Source organism: Zonotrichia leucophrys, chromosome 10 (genome assembly GCF_028769735.1).
Source record: "Zonotrichia leucophrys gambelii isolate GWCS_2022_RI chromosome 10, RI_Zleu_2.0, whole genome shotgun sequence".
Classification (NCBI taxonomy): Eukaryota; Metazoa; Chordata; class Aves; order Passeriformes; family Passerellidae; genus Zonotrichia; species Zonotrichia leucophrys.
Window position 1 is genome coordinate 14,375,983 of NC_088180.1, and position 25,600 is coordinate 14,401,582.

Below are 25,600 nucleotides of genomic sequence, written 5' to 3' on the forward strand. Positions count from 1 at the left end.
CGTGACATTTCTTGTCAGGGTTGGTCCATGGGGTATAAATGTCCTGCTTGCATCTTCCAGGCTGTGATTCACTGCACCCAGCCCAGAGTTAGTCTAAGACTTGCCTTCCACCAGAAAGTTTTGCTGGAGAAAGTGCTGCATTCTACCAACAAGTGCTTTTGTGCCCTCACACAGTGGGCAACAATTATCCAGGTTGGGCTGGAGGAGGAATGACTCTCCACAGGAGAGGAGCCCATAGACATCCTGGAAGTGTTCATGTGTATGGAGCCAGAGGAGAGCTTTGTGTTCCTTGGGCATGGCAGGGCTCTAATAAAAGCTCTGTGACACATCAGGCTGGAAAATAAAAGCAACGTTGGAGCACTGATTTGAGTAAGGAAATACTCAGGGCAGGCTTTGATTGCAGCTCTTGTGACAAGAACCTGAAGTACAAGCAGCCGGTTCCAGGCTGGCTGCAGAGCTCCCTCTCCTCCCCATGAAACTCTCCCTCACCTCCTGCCACAAAAACACCTCCAAACCCCTGTGCTCCTGCCTGGAGCAGGCTTGGGAAAGGAATGTCCACACTAAGCTGAGCTCTGAGGGAATGCTGGCATAGTGGAGGGCTGGGATCAGCAGGATGGAAAGCGCTCACAGACCCCCAAGTGAAACAAAAAGGAAAAGCCAAAAGTGCTAAGGGATTTCCAGTCTGTTGAAAAGTTACTCCTCAGCCCAGCATTGGTTGTCAGCAGCTTACAAGACCCCCAAGGATGAAATTTCTGACCTTGCTGGTGAGGAGAGCTGTGGCAGGGGGATGCAAAACACCAGCTAGCCTTTCTTGGATGCACTATTGCTGTAGCCAGACTAGTTCATGCAACCAGAGCAATGGAGACAATAAAGCAATTCCCAGGTTTCCTTTTTGCCCAGGTGGGCTTTTTGGGTGGGCTTTAGGTTTCTTTTTTGCCCAGGTGGGCTTTTTGTGTCCCACCTCTGACCCTGCAAGTGCAGAATTGCAGTTGGGAGTGCAGAGGAAGCCTTTCTGTCCCACAGAGAACACGGAGCTGTGAGTGCTGGCTCACTTAGGGAAGGTTTGTTGAATGACTTCAGAGACTCAGCCTCCTCTGGGACCAGGGCCAGCAGTGACACAGCAGATCCTGCTGCTGCCACCACCCCTCCCAGCCTTCCCCCAGCACGGATGGACTCAAGGGGTTGCTTTTCTCTCACATGGCAGATGGGCTTTTGATCTTCCAGGAAAAGCATTTAACAGCAGTGCCTTTATCTTTCCTTGGGCTTGCAGGCTGTCCTAATGATAAGATGAGGAAATGGCCTTAACTGGCACCAGAGGAGTTTTAGATTGGATTGTAGGAAAAAGTTCTTCACTGAGAGGTCTGACAAGCAATTGGCACAGGCTGCCCAGGGAACTGGTGGAGTCATGATCCCTGGATGTATTTAAAATATGTGTAGATGTGGCTCTTAGGACATGGTTTCATGCTGGACTTTCTGGTCTTGGGATGACTGTTGGACTCAGTGATCTTAAAGGATATTTTTAATCTATAGGATTCTGTGATTCTACAGGTATTTTGCTTTTTCATCCTTGAGAATAGCACTGCTTAAATACATTTTACAGTTCCTGTAAAAACCAGTTGTTCCAAAACCAAACTAAAATTGGACTACTTCTAATTGCCTCCCACATTTGTTTCCCCTGAGCCTGGGTCATCCTTAGCAGCAAGAAATAAGCCCAAAGTACAAGATTAGACAATAATTATTTTGCTGTTTCTCTGGCTTCTATCCTCAGTGGCATCAGGAAACAAGCAAGTTCCCTGGCAAAGTAAATTCACTGGAGGTGCAGAGTTCCAGGTGTCCTTCAACAAACACCACTGCAGAGCAGACAGGTGTCAGCTTCAGTCTCTTGCAATGCAATAGGAAAAGAAAGAAAAAAGAAAGAGGAAAAAAAGAAGAGTGTCTTTACAGCTCCTTTTTCTTCACATTTCCACTGTAAATCCTTGTGATAGCTGGCAGCAGCCTTGGTGCTGGTGGTGGCCTTGGGAGATGCATCTTCATCAACAGCAGCAGAATTGGCTCTGATTGGGAAGTGCAAGGGCTGATCCAAGGAAATGGGCACAGCACTGCTGAAACAGTGACAGTGGTGTGGGGTGAGAGCTCTTTCCAAACTTAGGGCTGAATACTTCCTGCCCTTGCAAACCAGGTCCTTGTTATTGCATGCAGAAACCCCCTGGGACTGTCCCAAACAAGCACAAACCCCAGCTCAGGCTTTCTGTCTTCATTCTGAGCACTCTGTCCCTCCCATGCAGTGCTCCCCATGGGCAGGGCTGCCTTGAAAAGCACATTTTGTCCCAGTTTTGGGGTGCTCTCTCAAGGCATCCTCAGCTGCAGGTATCACCCATGTGTCTGGCAGTAAGGAATTCAGTGATGGTTCTTACAGCCAGGCTTTGCCAGCACCTTTAGGGATATCAGTCAACTCTTGGCCAGCAGCTACAACAGTGGCCATGTTTCTCCTGCAAAGATTAAACATCATCATGGGGCATCTCCAGCACCTTTTCAGACACCCAGAAACACACTGAACTGGCAACCAGCAGCTGCTCAGTGAGTGATTAAGCTTCTTATTGCTGCCTAAGTTTCCATGATGTAGCTTTGTGAGAGGAGGTCCAGCTTTGAAACCACCATGGACTGTTCAGTAGTTGGCAGCTCAGCATTTTGATCTGGGACCTACATCACTGTGAAGTTCCTGGCATGGCCCAGTTGCTGGTTGTGGGGTGTAGCTCTCACCCAAGCACTCCCAGCCCACTCTGTGTAGGCTCCAGATGTTATTTATGTTATTTTGGGGATGCTCGTACAGAAGAGCTGCCCCAGGAGGGTGTCTCTGCTCAGGAGAGGTCCCTCAGCATCTGCATCAACAGGGAAAGAAGAAACCCCTGAGACCTTCAGTATTCCAGAGCACTGAGAAAAGAGATTAGAGGGGTGTGGGAGGATGAGCCCAGGGGCCCACAGCCCCACATGAGAATGTTTCATGTTGTACCATCTCCCAGGGTGTGTGGCACCCAAGATGCTGCAGGAGCCATCAGGATTTTTGGTTTCTGGGGCAGGGATGCTCAGGGTGACAGGTTCTGCTGCAAGCCTGATGCTTTGCTGTTTGTGCTCCTGAGAGCTCTGCTGTTAGCAGGAAAAATTATCTCAGGACAAATGGATGGTGTAGACATGTTTTGTAAGCAGTGAGGCTTTTGTCTCAGCTATTTTCTAGATCTTGTCTGAACTTTTTTTATACCTTCTCCCTTCCAGAAGGAAAAAAAAAAAAACAGAGAAAGAAAGTAAATTACACAAACATATATGAAATACACAAACACCCTGCCCAGTCCTAAGCCCCTCTGGATGTTTTTTGCCTGTTTCAATGTCTGTTTCTTTGCTGGCTGTTTCATTAACACAGCCAGAGAAAAAGAGCTGATGCCAGGAATAATGTTTTAAAGATGAGGGAGAGAATAAGGTCCTGCCAGTATGCAGAATGGGGAGGGGAGAAGTGCCTGCCTTTAGAGCAGTGATGGAACAAGAGCATCTTGACGTGATTGAGTCAGGCCATGCTGATGTTGTGGCAAATGCATGTAGATGTGAGAGCTGACACTCCACAGGTGCCAGAGACACTTTTGTGGCTCAGGAGAAGCTCATACTGGGTTGGGCCCTGAGCTGAAGGCAGGGGCAGGGGTTTGGTTACCCAGCTGGACCCAGGTGATGTTTCTGAAAGCCATAATACAGGCACACTTTCCTAAATGTGATTGTATGACTTTCTTGGAACACTAAAAGTAGCACCTGATATTTAGGAAATTTTTGACACTCGGGCTGCCAAGCTGTGACAATATAATCAAGTGAGATTTTTTAAACACATGGAAGTGTGATTTCAAATATCTCATCAAGAGTTATTGCAGGATCTTCTCTCCTAAAAGACAGCTGCTTTGGAAATATCTTTCCAATTAATCCCTTGCTTGCCTGGGGAGTGTGGGTACCACAGCTACCACCCAGCAATCACCACTTCTCTCCATCACATCTCCTCCACATCCCAGGGTGAGAGAGCCTCCAAAACAACTGGTAAAATAGCACAGGAATGGCCTGCAAGGGTCTGATGTGCCAGCTTTCCCCAATATTTAATGAAATGGGTTGCAGGAAGGGGAGATGATGCTGGAGCCTGGAAGAGCAGCATTCTTGGAGGGGAGCAGTGCCAGGAAAGTGCACAAAATATAAAATACAAAATAGATACAGACTGCCTTAATGGGCACAGTCTGCAGCCATCTCAGGAGACTGCTGGCTGCTTTTTGGGCCAGTGAAACCTTTGCAGATCAATTCCTGTGGTCCTCACACCCAGCAAGAGCCACACCCAGCAGGTAAAGAGCAGCATTTCCAAGAGGACAGATCTGCTGGAAGCTCACAGTGCCTGCTCCTGGCTTGTGGAACTCGTTTTTTGGTGTTAAGGGCCAAGCCACTTCACCCCCAGTGTCCCAGCTGTAAAACAAGGATCATAAAATGCACCTAACATAAAAGCAGGTTGTGAAAACCTAATTAGTAGGTGTTGGTCTTTTGAACCCCTCAGGTAAAAATTGTGGCACTCTGAACTCTCCTCCTGGGGAATTCAGGTGGATAAATTCAGCTTAATAATCCCCCAAGGGGCTATTATCTTTTATGTGGAGGAGGGAGAAGAGGAGGACTTGGGTTGTCCAAGGAAGAGGCAGAGGTTTTGTTCCACCAGGAATGAGTTTCACATTAAGCTGAGCTCTGAGGGAATGGTTAAATGTGGTTAAATGCAGGAGGGTTGGAATGAGATGATCCTTAAGGTCCTTTCCAAACCCAAATCATTCTGTGAGCTATGAAATGGGTGGTTGGGTGTGGCTGAAATTTCCAGTTTCTGTTTCTCGTGCCCTCTTCCCATGTGTAAGGCCTGCCACAAATGCTGGGGGGGAGCAGGACTTGGGGGTGGGCATTGTAAAACAGCCATGGAAAACACATTTTCTAGTTAGTGAGCCTGGGAACGTGGACATGTGGAGGCTGCTGGTGTAGATCTGCTCTCCCAACGAGGCTCTGTGACCTACTTGTTCAGTCAAAGCAGCTTTGAGTTCATGTGTCCAAGCGGCTCCAAGCGAGACCAAACTCACCTAGCAACAATTAAGAGAAGCATTTAAGAAGCAGGAAACGATGAAAAGGGAAATAAAAACCCCTAAACAGGCCCATTCACAGGGGGTGAATAGAAGGGTCTTTGCATACCTGATTTTGTCACAAATTATTCATCCAGGAAAATTAGGACCTGGACCATGTGACAATTTTCTTTGACATCCTCTGATATATGAATCAGTGTCACTTTAGATCTGAGCACAGAACGTTTTGACCTATATAATCTCCTAGATAGTGGCAATGCAGCTTGAAAATCTCAGAGAAAATGAGAAAAGATGGCATAAGTCAGTAAGATGGCATTAGCACATATAGATGCAACTTATCACTGGAAAACATCCCAACAGAAACCCAAAGAAAAATGTTTTGTAAATAATAGGATTAGGAAGCAGGTTGGTACTTTGTGGAGCTGGCTATACAATGAAACTGATAACAACTAGATTAATAAGGCAATTCAGTCCAAACACAGTGTAGCACTAGAAAGCTTTTCAAAATCAATGCTATCTGTGCTATTTTAATCGAGGTTGGTCTTTGCCTTTTGAAGCAAAGAGATTTGAAACTCCAGGTCAGGGAGGTGGAATAAAATGGACTGGGGTTTTTTTTGGGTTTTTTTTGTTGTGGTTTGTTTGGGCTTTTTTTAACATGTGCTTCCTAATTAGTACCTTCCATTTCAGAATGTTTTCCTCTTCCCAGGAGAGGAAAATGAGGGTATACAGGGGTGCTGGCTTGCCTGTGTTGGCAGTGAAGTGTGGCAGACCTTGGAGAATACTGTGCTTGGTTCAGTTTCAGTGTTTTGGGCAGCTGGTTTGTCTGGCTGGCACCCACCAGTGGGCTGGGCAGGGTGACTGGAAGGGCCAGAGACCCCACAGCATCCTACAGCACACGTTGCCTTCCACTGTGCAAAGGGAGATTGCAGGGAAAGCATCCTGAAGTTGTAGTGTGGCACACAAAGCACCAAGAACTGACAGTTTGGGGCATTTTAAGATCCATAAACCAGCTCAGACCTTCAGGCAAGTATCATGTCTCACTTTTGGGCAGTGTCCCTGTCCTGAAGAGAGAAACCAAGCCTGGCTCAGGGAGCAGTGTCCTTGCCAGCATCTCAGGTGTCCAAAAGAGCATCATGGCCAGCAGAGCAGTGATCCCAGTGCCGTGGGAAGATGGTTAGCAGAGCCTTGCTCTCCTCCACCAGTGAGCTGTCCCCTCCCTGTTCATTTATGACAGCAGAACCCTCTGTCTGCATTGCAATATTTTTGCTTTTCACAGTGTGTGAGGAGGAGAGAGTAACCCCTGACACTGTCCTTGAGGCAGTCAGCTGGCAGCCAGTCCCCTTCCCCACTGCTGCACACAGGCAGAGATGCTCTCAACTTGTCTCCTCACATGCAGCATCTCCAGCCCCTACACCTGCCTTAATTCCAGGAGGAAGCACACAGAGCTGTCACTGGGGGCATGTGAAGCCAGGCTGGATAAATGCATTTGAGTAATACGTTGTGATGCTCTGAATCCTTCCTGCTGTAGCCACAAAACATGGATGAGGTAGGAACTAACACCTAGGGAACAGTCTTCTCTACTTCCTAATTTACCTTTTTTTCTTTCACATGTGAATCAGCATGTATTCAGGGAAAAAACCCCCATTTCTTTCTCTAAGCTTTGTCTGTCCTACAGCGAGTGTGAAGGAGTGTGAATCCCATTTGGAAGCTCCTTCAGAGGAGGTGTCTCTGAACAGGTGCGTGGTTTGCACACTAATCCAGCCTGCTCCACACCCTGCAGTGAACCCCATTAATGTGGAGCCTTGTTAAATGCCACGAGGCTCCAGGAATGAGCCAGCCCTGCTGTTCCCTTGATGCACCAAAAAATGAAACAGCTCGCAGGCTCTCGGGTCTGCCAAAGGACAGAGGAGAGCAGGAATCGCTCTGACTTGGCCATGGATGGTCTCTGGCAGGAGGGAGGAGAGCGAAAACCATGGTGGCATTTCCAAGGGTTTGATGTTAGGTGGTGCTGAGGGCTGTGCTCAGACTAATGAGGGGATTTATGTGGCATCCTGCAAGTCTGAAAATCCTTTTTAATGGCACCAAGCACACTCACACGCTCTTTTCCTCTTTCGTTTTTGTCTAATGCATTTGGGATTTTTTTTGCAGAACTGGTAGAAATACATTCTCCTGAGATACATTTTCATTAAGGTGTATATTTCTGGGTAGCAATATTTCTGCTGGAAGAGAGTTTGGCTCTCTTTATGAGCGTGCTCATTGGGATATCTGTGCAACGGGAACAATAAAACAGAGCAATGAGTACATGGAGGTTAAAATGTGTCTGAATGGGAGCCCAGCTCCCTTGAGCATCACAAGGTGGGTGGCTTGTTCTTTGTGACCCCTCTGAAAACAGCAAGCTAAGGCAAGAAGGAGCTCTGCAACCAGCTAGATGTGTGTATTTAACTGAGGATTCACAGCTCCTGTGGATGGTGTGGTTCTCTGAAGGGGCTTGTCCAACCTGTTATTCAGTATAGCTTCATGGAGGTGCTGGAAACTTTGGCTGCTCATTCCTACAGGTCTTGGTCAGCCTGGTCTGACATCTGTCCTTGTGTGGTGGTGTCAGGCCATGGGAGTGACACTGCTGTCACTTCAAGTCTCAGCTCCAGCATGTGGATGACTGTGGTGAGTTGGCCTTGGACCTTCAGCCAAGTCACACCAGAGGTGGGGAGAAGGGGCTTGAAGGCACTCACAGGATTGGAGTGGGCTGGAGTGGAGCTCTGGGTCTGGCCTGGGTCCCTGGGAGCTGGAAGAGGGTACACTGAGGATATGAGGTCTCCACAAGTCATTAAATCTGTGTAAAATAGAGATACTGGATGTCCTCAGCTAAAAGCCCAGGTGAAGACAGCGGTGGGATCTGTCCAGATCATTCAGTCCCCACCTGAAAAGGAAAGGGCAAGCCCATTGGCAGCTGGAGATGGAGGAGAGCTTCTGAGTGCACTGCTAACACCTGGCTGGTAAAGAGAAGCGGAGATGTATTTAATGCAGCTGTAGGGCGCACTCTGCCGTGGCAGCAGGACCAGATGTCTGTGATGGCTGGTTAGATCACACAGGAATTATTAATTGGGGTGGCTCGGGGCGTTCTTTGCCAGAATGGCTTCATGGTCACAGCAGGGCACAGTGACAAAGGATAAAAAGCCCTTCAGAGGCATCAGGACATGTCCCTTCTTCATGGGGTGGGACATGGGCAGCGTGGCAGTGTCTCTGCTCGGAGCCCTTCAGAGCAGGATCTCTTGACTGTTGAACAATGCTTGGCAGAAAGGAGCTGGAATTATAAATAATGCATTTCCTTTGTCTTGCAGGAGTTCTGGAGGCAGAGGTACAATCAGATCAGCTGTGAACAGCTTACATAGCAAATCTAATAGGTTTGTAAATTAGATTTTGTGTTCATTTGTTTTTGCTGTAAGGCAGCTATTAATCTGCTTCTCCTCTTCGCTGGATAGTGCTGTTCTTATTTAGCAAATGTATCTGTTCCTTTTCACTTCTGCTTTGCATTTTCTTAATCATTCCCCCCCCCCTTCTTCCAGCTCAGTGCAATAATCATTTGCAAATAACCAAGGATCTGGAAGTTGTGGTGATTGAGAGAATGAGAAAGAGTTTACTTATTGTGAAAATAAGTCAGTGATAGAGTTGCTATTTTCCATAGTTCTAAGTGCTATTAGAGGAGCAATCACTGTGTTTGGGATCAGAGCTCCAGTTTTGTTGCAGTGCACTCCCATCACATCCCTTTGTGGCAGAGTCATTCCCAGCCCCATTCAGTGCCTCTCTGTGTCATTTTTACAAAGGTTCCCTGTCAGCCCAGCCTTGCCAAGTGGCATGTTTGCAAAGGTTTGCATGACAGCATACAAGGAAGAGTGATATCATTCTGTGGTGATGTCACCACCCATGACCAAAACACAGAAACTGGACAAAAGAAAAACCCAGAGTTATTCCCTGGATTGCTTTACACTACTTCAGTCATGGGTTTTGACACCTTCTAGGTAAGGTTTCCAAGACATGAGTGATGCAGCAAAATGCAAGAAGCAAACAAATCCAACAGACTGGCAGCCTCTGGAGAGGAACTGTACACACACACATCAGGACACTGGCAGCCAGCATTTATAAACACATTTCCTTGCCTTTCCGACACATGATACAGTGTGAGCCACAGTGTGTCCTGGGGAGCCCTTTCCCTGAGCTGGAGATACCTTCCCAGGAGCTGGATGTTTGTCCATGAGCCTGGGCCACCACCTCTGCCCCATCTCTCACTCTGCTCCCTCCTTGGGGTTTATGTGCTTTATATAAATGCATTTATTTACAAAGCATTTCCCAGCTGGAAGAAGCCCTTTGCAGTGGAGAGGGAGATTCCCTTTAGCTGATAGCAAGTGCTTTGGCTGTGTATTTTTCAGAGTGCTCTGAAGTGTGAAGGCTTTTTTGGGTCTGCAGATACACACGCAATTTCTTGATGAGATGCTTGGCTTTTCTTTTTGGAGGGCAGCTGGCTGGAACCAAATATTTGGAAGCTCCTTCAATTCATGCAGTTTGATTTTAATGTCACAGAAGTGCTGGGGCTGATTTGCTTCTTTGAGCAGGGATTAAACACTGGGGTCTCCCAGTGATCTCTGGCTGCTGCTCATTTCTTGATCTGGAACAGGGGATATGAGTTCTGAAATCCTTGTCTCAATTCTAAAGAGGAAAAAAGTTTCCAATGAGCCAGCCTGCCCCTCTTAGTACAGGATGCTCACAGCCCAGTCACACAAGCAGCACCCAGCAGCTCAGCTGAATTAATTTAATTTCTCCACTGGCTGAAGAGAGGGTTGCTCCTCTCTGGTGAGGTTTTTAATCTTCTCCAGGAGCTGAGCTGCCTCCACTTTGGGATGTTTGTGTGTGACTACAAGGCAACAGGGCAGCCAGCTTGGCCAGGATGTCTCTTAGTGAATTTTGGGGTGTCTTGTCTGCAAGTGCCCATCTGCCAGCCTGTCACAGTGTGTTTTTCTGTGCATGCCTGCCTGCAGCTCAGTGTGTAATGGTGTGTTTTGTGTGGAGCTGTGCCTGCCTGTCAGTCTGTGCTCGTGGAAGCAAGCGGGTATTTAAGGATCTCTGTCTGTCTGCTTGAGTGCAGCAGAATAGGAACAGCCTTTCACTTCTTGTTTAGCTAATAACTACAATTTGGCTTTTCTGATGAAGTTTGAATTCCAGCAGCCAGAGCTGAAGATGGTGATTAGAAGTGCCATTGGGATGCTAACGGATTCTGTCTCCCTCTCCCTGACTTTCTTTTCTCTAGAGCTGAAGTAGTAATAAATGACTCCTCATCTCCAGCTGTTGTTGACAGAAGTAATGAAAGCATTAAGCACAACATTAAACCAGCCTCATCCAAATGGAGACACAACCAGACACTCTCTTTGAAGATCAGGTACTGGTAATTACCTGTAGGACAAGAGACAGATTTGGTCCTCTCCAGTGCAAGCTGGCAAATTGTGTATCATCTAAAGAAGTCAAGGAAGAAATAAAAAGACTTAACCTCCTGCTGAGATAGGCTTCATATCTGTAAACGATTGCTTGGAAATGAGTTCTCAGCTAAGCCAGCTGGCCTGGCAACAACAAAACAAGGAGCACTTGAGCCCCTGTTTTTCAGGCCAAGTGGAATTTGTGTGTGCAGGTGATGGGTCACAGAGGGAAGGAGACCCTGAGTTAACTCAGGCACCCTCACTAATGGTGGGCTGACTGTGGTACCTGGCCCAGGCAGGGATGAGTGGAGAGGGAGCAGGCAGTGAGGTGGAGATATCCTTTAGTGAGCTGTGCCTGGAGAGCACGGTCAGATGGACTGGCCAGAGCGTCAGGGCACCCAGGAGGCAAGAGCTCATCTCACACCTGACCAGCTTATCTCTGCACCTCACCTGACAAGGCTCTTTTCTTCCCTGTGCTCAGAAAACAGATCTTGAAGTTCCTGGATGCCGAGAAGGACATTTCAGTGCTGAAGGGGACGCTGAAGCCGGGGGACATCATCCACTACGTCTTTGACAGGGACAGCACCATGAACGTGTCCCAGAACCTGTACGAGCTGCTGCCCCGCACCTCTCCCCTCAAGGGCAAGCAGTTCCCCAGCTGTGCCATCGTGGGCAACTCGGGGGTGCTGCTCAGCAGTGGCTGTGGCCCTGAGATCGACGCTCACAGCTTTGTCATAAGGTAGGGAGGGCACTGCTCCTAAAGCTCAGGGCTGTGGTGGTTTTGGGGTCCCCCGTGGCAGGAAGGAAATGAATCTGACTCCATGTTCTGAGAAGGCTAATTTATTTTTACATATTATTTATTTTATTTTATTTCATTTCATTTTATTTTATTCTTACACGTTGTTTATATTTATTTATTTACTTACTTACTATATTATATATTTATATTATATTGATATAATCATTAATTATATTATCTATAATCAATAACTTATAATTGATATAATTTATATATAATTATTGATATCATTTTATATATAGCTATAATATTTATATCAATAACTTATATTGATGTAATTATTATGTTATTTATAATCAATACTTATAATAATTAATTTAATAATTAAATAATTAATTGTATTGATGAGTTGATATATTTATATATTATATATTATTTCTATATTTATTTATATTATTATATCATATTAATTATATCATATCATATATTACATTATATTACATTACATTACGTTACATTACATTACACTACATTACATTATACTATACTAAAACTATACTAAAGAATAGAAAAAGGATACTTACAGAAGGCTTAACAAGATACTAATTAAAACTCCTGACTGCTTCCAGAGTCCTGACACAGCTGGACAGTGATTGGTCATTAAGTAAAAAGAAATCACATGAAACCAATCAAACAACCAGCTGTTGGATAAACAATCTCCAACTGCATTCCAAAGCAGCAAAACACAGGAGAAGCAACCAGATAATTGTTGTTTTCATTTCTCTCTGAGGCTTCTCAGCTTCCCAGGAGAAGAAATCCTGGCAAAGGGATTTTTCAGAGAATATGATGGTGACACAGAGGGGCTTTGGGAGCAGTGCAGGGGTCTGGAGTCCAGGTCAGCTGGGGCAGCACAGCCTCACATCCCCATGTGCGCTCAGAGTTCTGCTGGAAACCCTTCCACACATCTCCAAGTGCTCCCCACAGGTTCTTGTAAGTGCACCTTGTCTCTTCTCATGGTGCACCATTTACCCCCTGAGCCTCCTCTTCTCTCAGGTTTGTCCTCTTGCAAACAAACCCCGTCCTGGGCTCTCAGAAACCTGATTCACTTCTGCCCTCAGCACAAGGGTGCACCACACGATGCCCTGGCACCACATGCCCAGGTGTGACAGTCCCCTGTGTCCCCTCTGTCCCCAGTGCTGCACTGCCCAGGGATGTGCAGCAGCACATCCTGAGCCCTGCTGGGACACACCAAATTCACTTCTGGAGGTGTCTGAAGTGGAGAGGAGGAGCTCCTGCCCTCCCAGCCCTATGCCCCTGTTAGCTGAGAGGCTGTGGATTCCACAGATGATTTATGTACATGCAGACATTTGTTTTCTGGTGAGTCTATTACAAGGACAGCCCAATCCATCAGCAGCTCACAGAGGCGGTGCTGGTGTGATGTGGGAATGAGGATAATGTCACCTCTGTCCCCCTCTGCTCCAGCTGCCTGGCTGCTGGCATCCCACAGGGGACAGAGCATCATCCTCAACTGGAACACGAGTGAGCAGAGGGAAAAACTGCTTACTGTGGTTCTGGCAAAGTTCAGTGGGGGGCATTCATGTCAGGCAGCAGAATTGCAGGATAAAAGCTTTTCTGGATGTGAGGATGGGGATTTTGAGCAGTTTCTCCCCAGCCATGTGCTGGTGCAGGTCTGGCACAGACACACTTCCCATTGTAGGTTGTCTGAGCCACTGCTGGAGCCTGCATCTTCCTGAGGAAGGTTTGCTCCATCCAGGCAGCCTTTTCAGCAGGATTGGCAGTGGCCAGTGACTGGGTCTGTGTCCAGGATACAGCTCCAATGTTTATTTTTACTGAATTCACTCCTGTAATGAGTCAATCAAAAGGCCCGCATGCCAGTAGCTGGATTTTCCTTTAGTTTTCCCATCTGTAAGTAGGGAAAACAGTAATAATATCTGATTATCAAGGCAGATGCTTAGGAAGCAATTCCTGCTCATGAAATACTGTAACTTCACTGTCAAACACTACAGCAGAGCACTCAGTGTGCAAACACATGGGTAGCCTCTGCTTTTTAGGATGCTGGGTGAGCATCTCTCTGCATCTCCCCATCAGCTGGTGCCCAGTGCCATTTGCCCTGTGCCATGGGCATGGCACAGATACAGATGACCCCTCTCAAGGAGCTGTAGGAAACCACTCTATAACCAGGGTGATTTGCTGGGAGTTTGTCCCACAGGCCCTCAGCCCTCACGCTGCTGTGGCACAGGAGCTCAAGATACATGGCCCATACCCACATCTGAGAGGTGGCACCAATGAACACTACAGAAAAAGGTGTTTTTTGAGGTCACAGCCTCCAGACAGCCAGACCCTGTGGGGACCATGTCCTGGCATCCCCTCCTGCTGGTGTCAGTATCACCGTGGTGCCACCAGGTCTGCTGTTTGCAGACACTCTTGAGGGGAGAAAAGGCCTTTGGGATAATGTTACTCCAGCAGGGCTGGAATTAAGAGGCAAGTGCTTTCCTTAAGTGGAAAAGGCTGTTTTGTGTAAAATCTGCCATGGGAGCAGAGACAGGAGCTTTGTTGCTGGATGTTATTTTTTCGAGGCACCAGAAGAGCTGCTGCTCCCTGCAAACCACCCAGGTGACACCACAGTTGTGGCTGACACTAGCCTTGTCCCAGGGGGACATGTGTGTACATGGGGATGGTGGCTGAGATGGAGATGGCTCATCATCACTAATTTACTGCAGAGGGTCATTCTCCCTCCTCTTCCTCCCAAAAGTGTGGGCGAACGGGCACAACGTCACCAGCCCTGGCTTTTGGCACCACTCCCCGCTCCTGCCTGTCAGTGCCCTCTCTCAGTGCATTAAACAGAGCTGCTGGCTGTTCCCCTTTGCAGGTGCAACCTGGCCCCCGTGCAGGAGTACTCCCAGGACGTGGGCATGAAGACAGACCTGGTGACCATGAACCCCTCGGTGATCCAGCGCGCCTTCGAGGACCTGGTGAACGAGACGTGGCGGGAGAAGCTGCTGCAGCGCCTGCACAGCCTCAACGGCAGCATCCTCTGGATCCCTGCCTTCATGGCCAAGGGGGGCAAGGAGAGAGTGGAGTGGGTGAACGAGCTCATCCTGAAGCACCACATCAACGTCAGGACTGCCTACCCCTCGCTGCGCCTGCTGCACGCGGTCCGAGGGTGAGCGCCGCTCTGCTGAGCTCCCAGACTGCATTCCATTGGCTGGAAAGGGATCCCTGGGATTCTGGGATCCCCAGGTTTGTGGGATCCCCAGGCTTGAGGCATCCCCAGATTGTTTTCCTGGAGGAGAACAGCCCCACTTGTTCCCTTCTGCAGACCATGAGGGAGGATGGGGTGGTGGATGGTCCCTAGATAAGTGTGGTGTTTGTGAGGTCCTCAGGATGGAGGGGGAATTGAGAATCTGACTCAGTGTTCTCAGAAGGCTGATTTATTATCATATGATATTATATGATATGATATGCTATGATATGAATAATATATAATATATTATAAATATAATATAATATAACTCATATATCATATAATGTCCTATAATATTATATAAATTATATATTAATATAATATATTATATAATATATACTAATATATTAATACTAAATATAAACACCAAAATTAAATATAAATTATAATTAGTAATATCAAATAGAAATTTTTAATGTAGATGTTAAAATATTAACTACATATTAACTATATGTTATATTATATTATATTATATTATATTATATTATATTATATTAATAATATATTACATTATATTATATTTATAATATATTATATATATATTATATTATATTATATTATATTATATTATATTATATTATATTATATTATATTATATTATATTATATTATATTATATTATATTATATTATATTATATTATATTATATTATTATCTCTGGGACTCTGGAAGCAGTCAAGAGTTTTTATTAAAAACTTCTCTAAGTATCTTTTCTCTACTCTTTAGTATGGTTTTAGAATAGCATAATATAATATAATATAATATAATATAATATAATATAATATAATATAATATAATATTAGATATATATTATACAATATATTATATGATGATTGATATGATATTATATGATATTACAGAATGCTATACTAAAACCATACTAAAGAGTAGAGAAAAGATACTTAGAGAAGTTTTTAATAAAAACTCTTGACTGCTTCCAGAGTCGCAACACAACCTGACCGTGATTGGTCATTAAGTTAAAACAATTCTCATGTTGGATAAACAATCTCCAGCCACATTCCAAAGCAGTAAAACACAGAAGCAATTAGATAATTATTGTTTTCATCCCTCTCTGAGGCTTCCCAGCTTCCCAGGAGAAGCATCCTGGGCAAAGAGGATTTTTCAGAAAATGTGACAGTGACAGATAAGAACTTGTGAGCAGGGGCTCTCCACTGTGCTCTTTGAGGGCTTTTAGCAATATCCAAACCTCCAGGGCTTTCCTGGGGCATCACCAGAACTCCCAGTATGTGGTTAGGGCTTTCCTTGGAGAAATGGGTGAGCACTGAGCTAGCCATGAGATTTGTCACCTTGTGCTCCAGTGACACAGGTCTGACACTGCTCCTCAAGTCAGGGAGCTCATGTGTGAGCCTGGCTGGGAGGACAGTGGCATGGTCTGGTCCTGCTGGTCACATAAACAGGGCCAGGTGCTGGTGACTGGGTTTGCTGTGAGGGAAGGAAAAGGTCTTTGTGTTCTCTGCCTGATCTTCTGGTGTACAGGAGACACAGCTGTGGCGGGAATGAGAAAAGAAAGAAAATAAAAGAAAGAGAGCCCCAGGGGTGAGATTTTCATGTAAATGACTTGGGAATGGAGTAGGCTCTTACTTTTGTGCTTCATTTCTCTAGGAAGATCATGATTCTTTAGGCATTTAGAGAGTTGAGGCAGACAGTGACTTTTGCTGGAGATGACTTATGGCAGCAGTTGTCCTCTGATCCTCACCAGATCCCGTTAATCTCACAGGATGGCAATTTCCTGGTGTAGCTGGTGCTCCCACTTCTAAAAAGCCTCAGCATTAATGTCCCTTGATTTCTTTGAGCTCTTCTCCTGCAACCTCTGAGTCTCAGCTGGTCCCTGCTGATGTTTCCTGTCCCAGCTCAGGCTGTGTCAGTGCTGGGGGTAGGTTGGGCACAGGTTTTGGGGTCGTTTCAGCCAGGAGCAAGACAAGGAGGGGCTCTAGGGCAGCCTGGGAGGAGTGGAGTGGCTCCATGGTGCCTCACAGGCAGCAATAATCAGCAAGTACCACTTCTGCCCTAAGTGTTAGAGGCTGCCCTGGGCCTGAGAGGGAAGTTCTCTCACAGAAAACACTGGCTTTGAGGTAAAGAAAGGGAAGGAAATGATGCCACAACTCACAGAAGGGGAAGACAGGAAGGAAAAAAAAAATCCCACAACCCAAATTCAGAGCTATTTCTAGCCATAATTGACTTACTTTCATCTGTCAAAATAGAATTAAGCTGCTGTAATAAGCCCTCTAAATCAACAGGCTGCTAATCCTGTGCTGGCAACCATTCCCAGTGCCAGAAAGTTCCCATAGGAAGCTTTGCAGAGGAGTTGGCAAGGGTTAGGCATCCCTTTCCCATGGGAGAGGAGGATGCCTCCACAGGCTCAGCTGCTGGGCTTATCTTCCAGCTCACAGCATCTCCCTGGCCCCTCTCTGTGTCCCTGTGGTCCAGCTGGGCTGGCTGGCACGCTGGCTGTCCCTGGTTGGAGCCACCACCTGTGGCTGGCAGGAGCTGCCTGGCTGCAGGAGGTGCAGGGATTTTGGGAGAAGCCCAGGGGCTCAGTGCTGTATCGTGCACAGAGCAATGCAGACATGGCTTGGAGCAGTGCCTTCCTGGAATCTTGGAATCCTGAAGTCTTTCCTTTCTTCCTGGAATACTTCCTTCCTGGAATCCTTTCTGGAATCCTGGAATCCTTCCTGGAGTCCTTCCTAGGATCCTGGAATCCTTCCTTCCTTCCTGGAATCCTTCCTTCCTGGAATCCTTCCTTCCTGGAATCCTTCCTGGAATCCTTCCTTCCTTCCTGGAATCCTTCCTGGAATCCTTCCCTCCTGGAATCCTGGAATCCTTCCCTCCTGGAATCCTTCTTTCCTGAAATCCATCCTTCCTTCCTGGAATCCTTCCTGGAATCCTTCCTGGAATCTTGGAATCCTTCCTTCCTGGAATCCTTATTGGAATCCTTCCTTCTGTTTTAGTGTAACCATGCACTTCACTGCGCAGGGAATGTGGTTTTTGGCTCCTCAAAACCCCCAGAGGCTCAGAGTGGGGCAGCCAGTGAGGGCAGCAGGGACCTGAAGGGAGCTGGGGGTGCTGGGGGTGGCAGCAGGACAGTGGCTGGACAGTGGCTGGTGCTGGTGCCAAACCCCAGGGTCCTGGTTGGAAACACATCCAAGCCCTGCCTGGGCTGCTCACCGTGCTGGGGCAGGGCCAGGAGGCTCCTGGCAGCACAGGGCAGCACTAATTCAATTATAGCCACAGGGGCCAGAGCTGATCCTCGTCAGGGATTGCCCTCCAAGCCAAAGGAGCTGCTGCCTGACCTGCCCTGCTGCTCTCACACTCATCAGCAGCAAAACAAGGATGCCCACTGATTAGCAATTAGTCTAATGAGAAGTGCAGCCCCCTCAGAAAGGCAGAGCTGATGGGAGCACTGCAGCACTGACCCAGGAGCTCACAGAGGGCTCACCCAGGGCTGGGGGTGAGGTGCTGGGCTGTTCTCAGTCAGTGTTAACCCTTTCCTTGGTGCAGGTTTGGAACTTGGGTGGATTTGAGTGATCCAGGCAGAACTGAATGAACTGGGCACAGCCCAGGGAGGTGGGTGATGCTCTTGGTGCTGTGTAGGAAATCTCTCAGGTACCAATTGACCATCTGCTCAGGGTAATTGATGTGATGTGGTTTGGGGTGAAGGAATCCTCCCTCAGGACCAGAATCACTAGAGTTAGCTTATCCATCTTCTGTGTCACTGTCCAGTTCCTGTGATCATCCCATGTTTTTGCTTATGGTCTCCAATAACATCCTCTGTCTCTGCAGCTCTCTCTGTGCTGGTTCATAGCACTGTGGTTTTATTTGACAGATCTGAGATTTGTGAAACAAATACATTTTGTGGCTTGTGGTGTGCAGCAGGGAATGAATAACCCACAAATCCCCTCAGCACATCCCTCTGTGCTGCAGTGGTCTGCTGCTGCAGAGAGGACCCAGCTTCTCCCTTTTTGAATAAAACTACCTTTTACCATCTACCTTGAGTTGATTTGGAAGTCACAAAGAAATGAGAAATGGGCGAAGTTTTCCAGCCAAGGCACCCCTTTATTTTTATTTTTTTTTCCTAAGGAATAGCACTTTCTACAAAGGCTGACATCTTAGCCAACTTCAATTTGGCCACAAAAGTGTTGCCTTTTCTTTCTCCACTACCAGCAAAAAACATTTGTGAGCCCTTGACTCCTCCTTGAACCACGGTATTTATTGTCCTGCTCTGCTTTCCCTCAAACCAAAACTCATTTCAAGTGGCAATTGAGCCTTTTTCCTATAATTTTCAGTGCATTTTGGGGCATTTGTAGAGGGTGCATTGCCGAGATAAGTAAAAAGCATTTGGTTTTGTTGTCCTTAACAGCATCATTTGAGACATCACCTTTCAAGCTGTGAGGGTGCTTTAAATGTTTGCTGATCGTGGCAGGCTCTTCTCACACGGTTCAGCTCTCACCAGGAGGGGAGAGAGGAGAGAGCCTTCAGCATTGCAGTGCAGGAGCTCAGAAAGGAGCCAGGTCACCCCCAGGAATGGAGAGGGGACAGTTTGGTGGCAGCTCCTATGTGTTTCAGGGTGTGTGGATGCTTTGCTTTGCAGTGGTTCCATAAAATATCCCCTGAGCAATTCCTCTGGCAAGGGGAGCAACCCTTACAAGTTGCCTTTTAGTGTCTCCAGAAATCCTTGTAATCCCCATTGCCAAGCAGCTTTCGTTAGAGAAATAACATGGAATGCAGGCAGAGAGGGGAAATAATTGTGTTGGGAGGTTTGTCTGTCACTGCTTGCAGGGAATTCAGGGACTTGTTTCACTTTGTCTGATCTGCTCTAGCATTTCTCACTGTGTCCATCACAAGGGGCTCTTGGCAGTAACCAATTCCAGCCCCATAAGATTTTGTTAAGGGCTCCTTGAGAGAGAAAAAAAAAATTAAAAATCAATAAACCTTCCAGCTCCTTGGCTTGGTCTCCCATTAGGTTTAAATCCAAGCAGCTGTGACAGCTGTTGTGTGCTCTTCAGGACAATCCTGCACTCAGAATCCTCAGTTTCTCCTGACCTGTTTCTTCCACTGCATCCCTCCACAGCTTCTGCTTTTCTCTAACACATCACTCAGCTCCTGCTTTTCCTTTTCTCTTTTCCTTTTTTTCTCCCAGCTCTGTTTTTCTCACCCTCTGTCTCAGGGTTGGTTCTGCTGTGCCCAGCAGTGTCAGGCCAGCACCAATCACTTGTGGGTTTTCCAAAGCAGCTCCTTCATGCTTCCTCCCTGATGGAGCTTCATGTTTACAGGGGATCCTCTAAAATACCTGCTCTGGGGTCTTGTACCTTAAAGCCCTTCCCCTAAACATTAAACAAATGGTTTAGGAATTTTGTGGTCCTGCACTCAGGTGAGGCAAAAAGATGTTCAAAGGGTGTAGGGAAAGAAAACAGCCATTCACAAGTGTGTGACTGGAGTGGGGCGTGAGGGGGAACTGTGGACACTCATAAAGCCTTGTGTGAGTTAGATCTGTGGAAATCCTGCAGAAAAAGCCCTTGTGTGAGCTGTTATCCTCTCCTCTTCTGCACTTGAGGCACCTTGAACCCGAGCTGTGGTGTGTCTGCACTGGGGGCCCAAGAGAGTCAATTTGTTCCTGTTAATCTGGAAGATTCAGTCTTTTCTTTTTCAAAAGAAGTGAAGAGGCATAGAAAGGAAAGGTGAAAGAAAGAAGGTTATTCTCAATTATTTTTCCTTTTTGTCTGTTTAGAAAAGCTTTAACTTGAGGGTATTGAGTACCATACGTGTTTGCAAAAACATCACAGCTCAAGATCTGGAGGAGAGGAGAGTTTTTTATCTGTGGCTCAGACCTGATTTCCTTGTGCCAAGTCACCAAAGGCAGAACCAGGCTACATGGTCTGGATCCAGTCTAGACAAGGGGGCTGGGTTTGGTGTTTGGGCTTTGCCCAGCCTCTGGATAGAGCCCAGCTGACACCAGATGCAGTTTTTGGAGTCAGTGTTAGCATTGGATGGGGACATGCCCATTCCTGCTTGTCCAGCACAGCTCTCATCACTGCTTGTGGCTGTTCTGGTGGAGGTGACAGAGGAAACTCCATACCTGGGCAGAAAAGGGCTGGAAAAAGCTGAATGGGGGATATCAGCTGCTCCCTGAGCTCCAGCACTTCATCTCCATCCACCCAGCTCTGGGTTCTATTCCCTGGCAGCACCCACAGCTCCTGTCCCCCCTGCACCAGCCTCAGTCAGGGCACTCACTCTGGTTATCTGTGCCTGGTTTCCCTGGCTGTTCCTGGAGCAGGGTGTGTGTGGCAGACTGATAAAACACTGCTGCCACTCAAGGACCAGCACCTCCACAACAGCCTGTGTTTATATCACCCTTTTATGAATTAGCTTTTTTTAAAGAGTCCCAAATTCCATTATTTCAGCTATTCTGATTTGTATCATTAAATAATGCGGCTGATAACTGCTGAAATTTGATTTCTTCATTGACCTGTGTCTTTTATTCATTTCATCAGGGCAATGGATTTTTTGCTTATTTTATCCTGTGGGTTAACCCTTACCAGGAGGTTTAGGTTTTTCTCAGGCATGTCAGGTTGGTGAGCAGGGAGAAGACCCCTGCCCTCTCTAGCATGAATGCTGCCTGCAGGGAGGAGATCTGCATTCCAGCCCAGATCCAGGCCAGGCTCTTCTCCCCATGTGATGCTGGGGAGGATGAGCACTCTCAGGGTGGTGTGGCAGCTGCTCCAGGTGTGCACTGGGGAGGTGCCACCTTCCCTGGCTCCTGTGGCAGCTGTGGCAGCCTAGGGCAGTGCCAGTGTTGCCTCCTGCAGGATTCCCACCGGGCTCTGAGGTCCCAGCACAGCAGTTTCCTTCCCTGAGAAAAGGCACCTGGCAGAGGTTCTGCCTTAGGAACCTTCTGATCATCTCCATTGAGGATGAGGAGATGAGGAGCAGCCAGAACCATCTCCCAGCTGGAGGATGAGACTCTCTGAGCTGCTCTTCTTCAGTCTCAGTTCAGGAAGGTGTCAGGGCTTGTGTCTAGGCTGCCTCCTTACAGAAGATGGCCTTGAAGATCTGATGGCATTTTCCATCTGTCACCACCATGATCTGAAACCAGAGCTGTCTCAGGCAGTGTTTCCCTGACGGAATCATGGTTCCTGTTCTGATCCTGCTCAGGCTCCTGCCTATCTCCTGCATCCACCCCTGAGGGTTTATTTACAGACACAGCACCAGCTCCTCACTGGGAGAACAGCTCTTAGAACACAGGTATTGGGTTTCAGGGCTGCTCTTTGCTCTTCTCTTTTAATTGCTGTCTCTTTCCATAAAATGTTGCAGTTAATAGTTATGGTGATTGGTGTAGCCAGTTTGAAAAATAATTACTGCCTGCTTCGAGATTATCTTTCCTCCTAATTAAAATCCTGGACCTCACATATTAAAGGTGTGCTGTTGACACAGCATCCCATGTGCGCCCAGACAACCTCATTTGGATTTACAGAATTAATTAGGTTTTATTTCCATCCCCAGCTGTTCCCTCCTGCACCAGGGTTGTGGCTGCTGTCTCAGCTGGACAGTGGTGGCAGAGATAAGAGGAAGTTCTTGCATATTTCCCATCACAAACCAGTCATTAAAAAGTATTTCCCAGACCTCAGCAGAGGATTTCCCACCTTCATTGTGCAGGAAACAAATTGCAGGAGCTGTGGCATGGCCTGTTTTGTGGATTGGGCATTATGTGTTATGTTATGTCATCCCTGTGGGTGGTTTGGGACAGCCTGGAGTCTCTCACCCCCTCTCAAAGCTGCACTGAGAATTTATAATGCTGCATGAGTGAGGTTTTTGAAATGCCCTGCCTGCAGCAGAGGGAAACACAGACAAAAGAGCCAGGTTTTAATTTTCATTATTAAAAAAATGACTTGTCAGTGTTCCCTACCCCTATTATCAATACCCACTATTATCAAGTGAGTGCTCACTAGCTGCATTTGGTGACTTGGATACACTGGGCTGGTTGTGTTAGAGATGTTTTAGGGTGATAGTTTGTGCACACTTGTTGGGATTGGTGAGGTTTTTTGTGTGTGCTGGGCTGCAGAGGTCAGCATGTGTCTATAGGGTGCTTCAGTGCCTGACCCAGGTCATTTTTCTCATTGTTAATATGCATGAAACTGCATGGTCACATGCATGGCCTGTGCCTCTGTACAAGAATCACTTCGTCTTGTTGCCAGGGTCCTTGGATGTTCATGGAGTATTTACAGCCTCTCAACAGAACACAAAAGTCAGTGTTTTGGGAGGGCAAAAGGTCACCAGTATTTTTCTGTGTATCCCAGCTGGTAAATTGATAGAAAGGAGAGTTTTGAGGCTAAAGCAGCTGCAGGACAAACCATGACAGTTGTCCTTCCCTCAAAGCCAGCTGCTTAATATGACTTGACAGTTCCTCCCAGGTGGCTTCCCTGCTGCATGAGGAGACCCTAATTCACGGTGTTAAATGGTTGTGATAATCTCCCATTTCCCTCTGCACACTGGGGGGCTAATGTGCTTACCCATAAACTCATCAAGGAGGCTGCTTTATGGCTACCTGTGGGAGCAGGTGGCTGTGGCACTGCAGAAAGCTCTGCTGGCTCCCCCAGCACAGCCCCATGGCTGGGCAAGCACAGGAAATGCTGATTATACTGCTTTTCCCACAGTTTCTTGCTCTGTTTTTGTGCTGGATGCCAGCATGAGCCAGGCAAAGATCTCCTGCCCAAAACATCATATTCATCCTTTGCTTGAACACCCCTGGATGTGCCACCCCAAAAAACTGTCCCTGTGCCCTTCCTGCATATGCTGAGGAGGTCACTCTGCTTCCAGAATTTGATTCACCAGAAAAGTCAATTTCTTCTCTTATCTGGCCGAGAACAAGCAAGTACGTTTTGTGCCTCGGTTGCTATATTTTAATGGCTTTCTTGAAAAGCTAATTTGCAGGATTAAGGCTCAGCTCTCCCAAGGGTTCCTGCTGTCTGAGCACCAGACCCTCAGGAGCCCAGCAGAAAGTGCAAATGAGGAGCAAGGCACTTCCTGGGGCTCCACTGCCACTGCAGGACCTGCCTCAGGATCCCAAACACCTGGAGAGGGCACAGAAGTGCCAGGTGCTCTGTTTGTCCAAGGGGCTGCCAGTCCTCACCTTTAAAAATAATGCAAGGGCTCAGAGAGGCTGTGGCACAGTGGGATGTGCTGCCTGATCCAGCCCTGCCTGCTCTGGCATCACACATGCTGGGGGAGGAGGGACTGTGCCTGATGGGGATATTTTCTACCTCCCCAAAGCTTTTGCTTTCTCATTTTGCTCCTCTGACAGTGTTTTCCTGAGCAAAGCAGATAAGTTGCTTTTGCAATATATACGGCGCGCTGGAAACATCTTCTTACAGGATGTTGATTCTGCAATAATTTTTATCAGCAGACAAAATGCCACAGCTGATACCATTTCTGCTGTTGCATCACTCCATCCCTCCATGCTCCCCCTGTTCTTTTTGCCATCCCTCATAAAAACTAACGTGTTTCCCAGCAGTGAGCACAGCTGACCTCCATATCTCACATTTTCTGTTGCAGTGTGCCATATTGTGTGTCTGATGGGCTCGTGCTGCTGAGTGTGGTGATGAATCTTGGTCCAGGATCACAGCAGCAGTGGCTGGGTGTAATGGGAACTCAGCAGTGCATTTTAGCTCTTTCAGCCTGGTGACCCTTTGTTCCAAGGCAGATGTTTTTCTAGCCCTGTCGTGTTTGCTGTCAGAGCAAAATCTCCATTCATCAATGAAAGCCATCAGCATGTGTTTGACTGTGTCTGCTTCGAGGGGTTGTTGGAGTCTACTTGACATGTGGATGCTTTGGTCTGTGGTATTGATCTCCAGGGTTGATTGGAAGATAATTGTAGGCTGAAGTACCCAGGGCCACTGTTGCAAGCAATTTGTTTTTCATAAAGGATTGTCGAGGCACGAGATGCTTCAGTGCCATGGCAACAAGTGAGATGTAACCAGCAGGCAGAGAGCAGGAGCATGCAGTCCCTGGAGAGGCTTTTCCTTGGCATGGAGAGCCCTGCCAGTCAGAATCCTCTCACTTTGCATCACCAATACATCTCAGTGAGGGGCTGGAGAGAGAAAGGGTGTGCTGTGTGAATAACAGGCTCCATGTCCCTTTGCAGGTACTGGCTGACCGACAAGGTCAGAATCCTCTCACTTGGCATCACCAATACATCTCAGTGAGGGGCTGGAGAGGGAAAAGGTGCAGAGCAGGGTGTGCTGTGTGAATAACAGGCTCCAGGGTGTGCTGTGTGAATAACAGGCTCCATGTGCTGTGGGACTAACAGGCTCCATGTCCCTTTGCAGGTACTGGCTGACCAACAAGGTGCACATCAAGCGCCCCACCACCGGCCTCCTCATGTACACCCTGGCCACCCGCTTCTGCAACCAGATCTATCTCTATGGCTTCTGGCCCTTCCCCCTGGACCAGAACCAGAACCCAGTCAAGTACCACTACTACGACAGCCTCAAGTACGGCTACACCTCGCAGGCCAGCCCGCACACCATGCCCCTGGAGTTCAAAGCCTTAAAGACGCTGCACCAGCAAGGAGCCTTGAAGCTGACTGTGGGGGAGTGTGATGGGGCCACGTAGGCTGGTCCCCAAGCACGTTCCTGCACAGCCACAGGAGGAGGGAGGGGGCAGAAAGGACGAGTGGTGCCTGGCGGGGTTGGTCATCTTCGTTTGGGCGACACAAATATATCTACGTGGTACTTATATATATTGACCTGAGTGTTATAACTGTTTGGTGTTCACCAAGGGAGGGGCAGGAGAGATGCAGGGGCGTCTCACAGGACTGGCCTGAGCAAAACCCCCTTGCTGTGGGGCTTGCTGGACTCGAGGGGTGTTTGCCTTGCACGGGAGAGGTGTGGAGGTGGCCTTGGTTCCTGCGGGGTGTTGGGGATGGTAACCGTGAGCCGTTTGTCGTGACTGGTGCCAGGTTGGTAGTTAGTTTGTTTGGCCAAGGGCAGCGAGGT

General features: G+C 47.5%; 1 protein-coding gene across 1 annotated transcript in view; it reads left to right on the forward strand.

Annotated features, from left to right (window-relative positions):
- The window catches only part of ST8SIA2 (ST8 alpha-N-acetyl-neuraminide alpha-2,8-sialyltransferase 2), a 29,693-nt gene extending 4,333 nt beyond the window's left edge, over nt 1-25,360 (forward strand). The window contains exons 2-6 of the mRNA XM_064722386.1: nt 8,465-8,527; nt 10,426-10,554; nt 11,070-11,327; nt 14,218-14,511; nt 24,932-25,360. Coding sequence (XP_064578456.1) covers nt 8,465-8,527; nt 10,426-10,554; nt 11,070-11,327; nt 14,218-14,511; nt 24,932-25,217 — 1,030 coding nt within the window. The 3' untranslated portion in view covers nt 25,218-25,360. The remainder of the gene's footprint in view (nt 1-8,464; nt 8,528-10,425; nt 10,555-11,069; nt 11,328-14,217; nt 14,512-24,931) is intronic.
- The last annotated feature ends 240 nt before the right edge of the window (nt 25,361-25,600 follow it).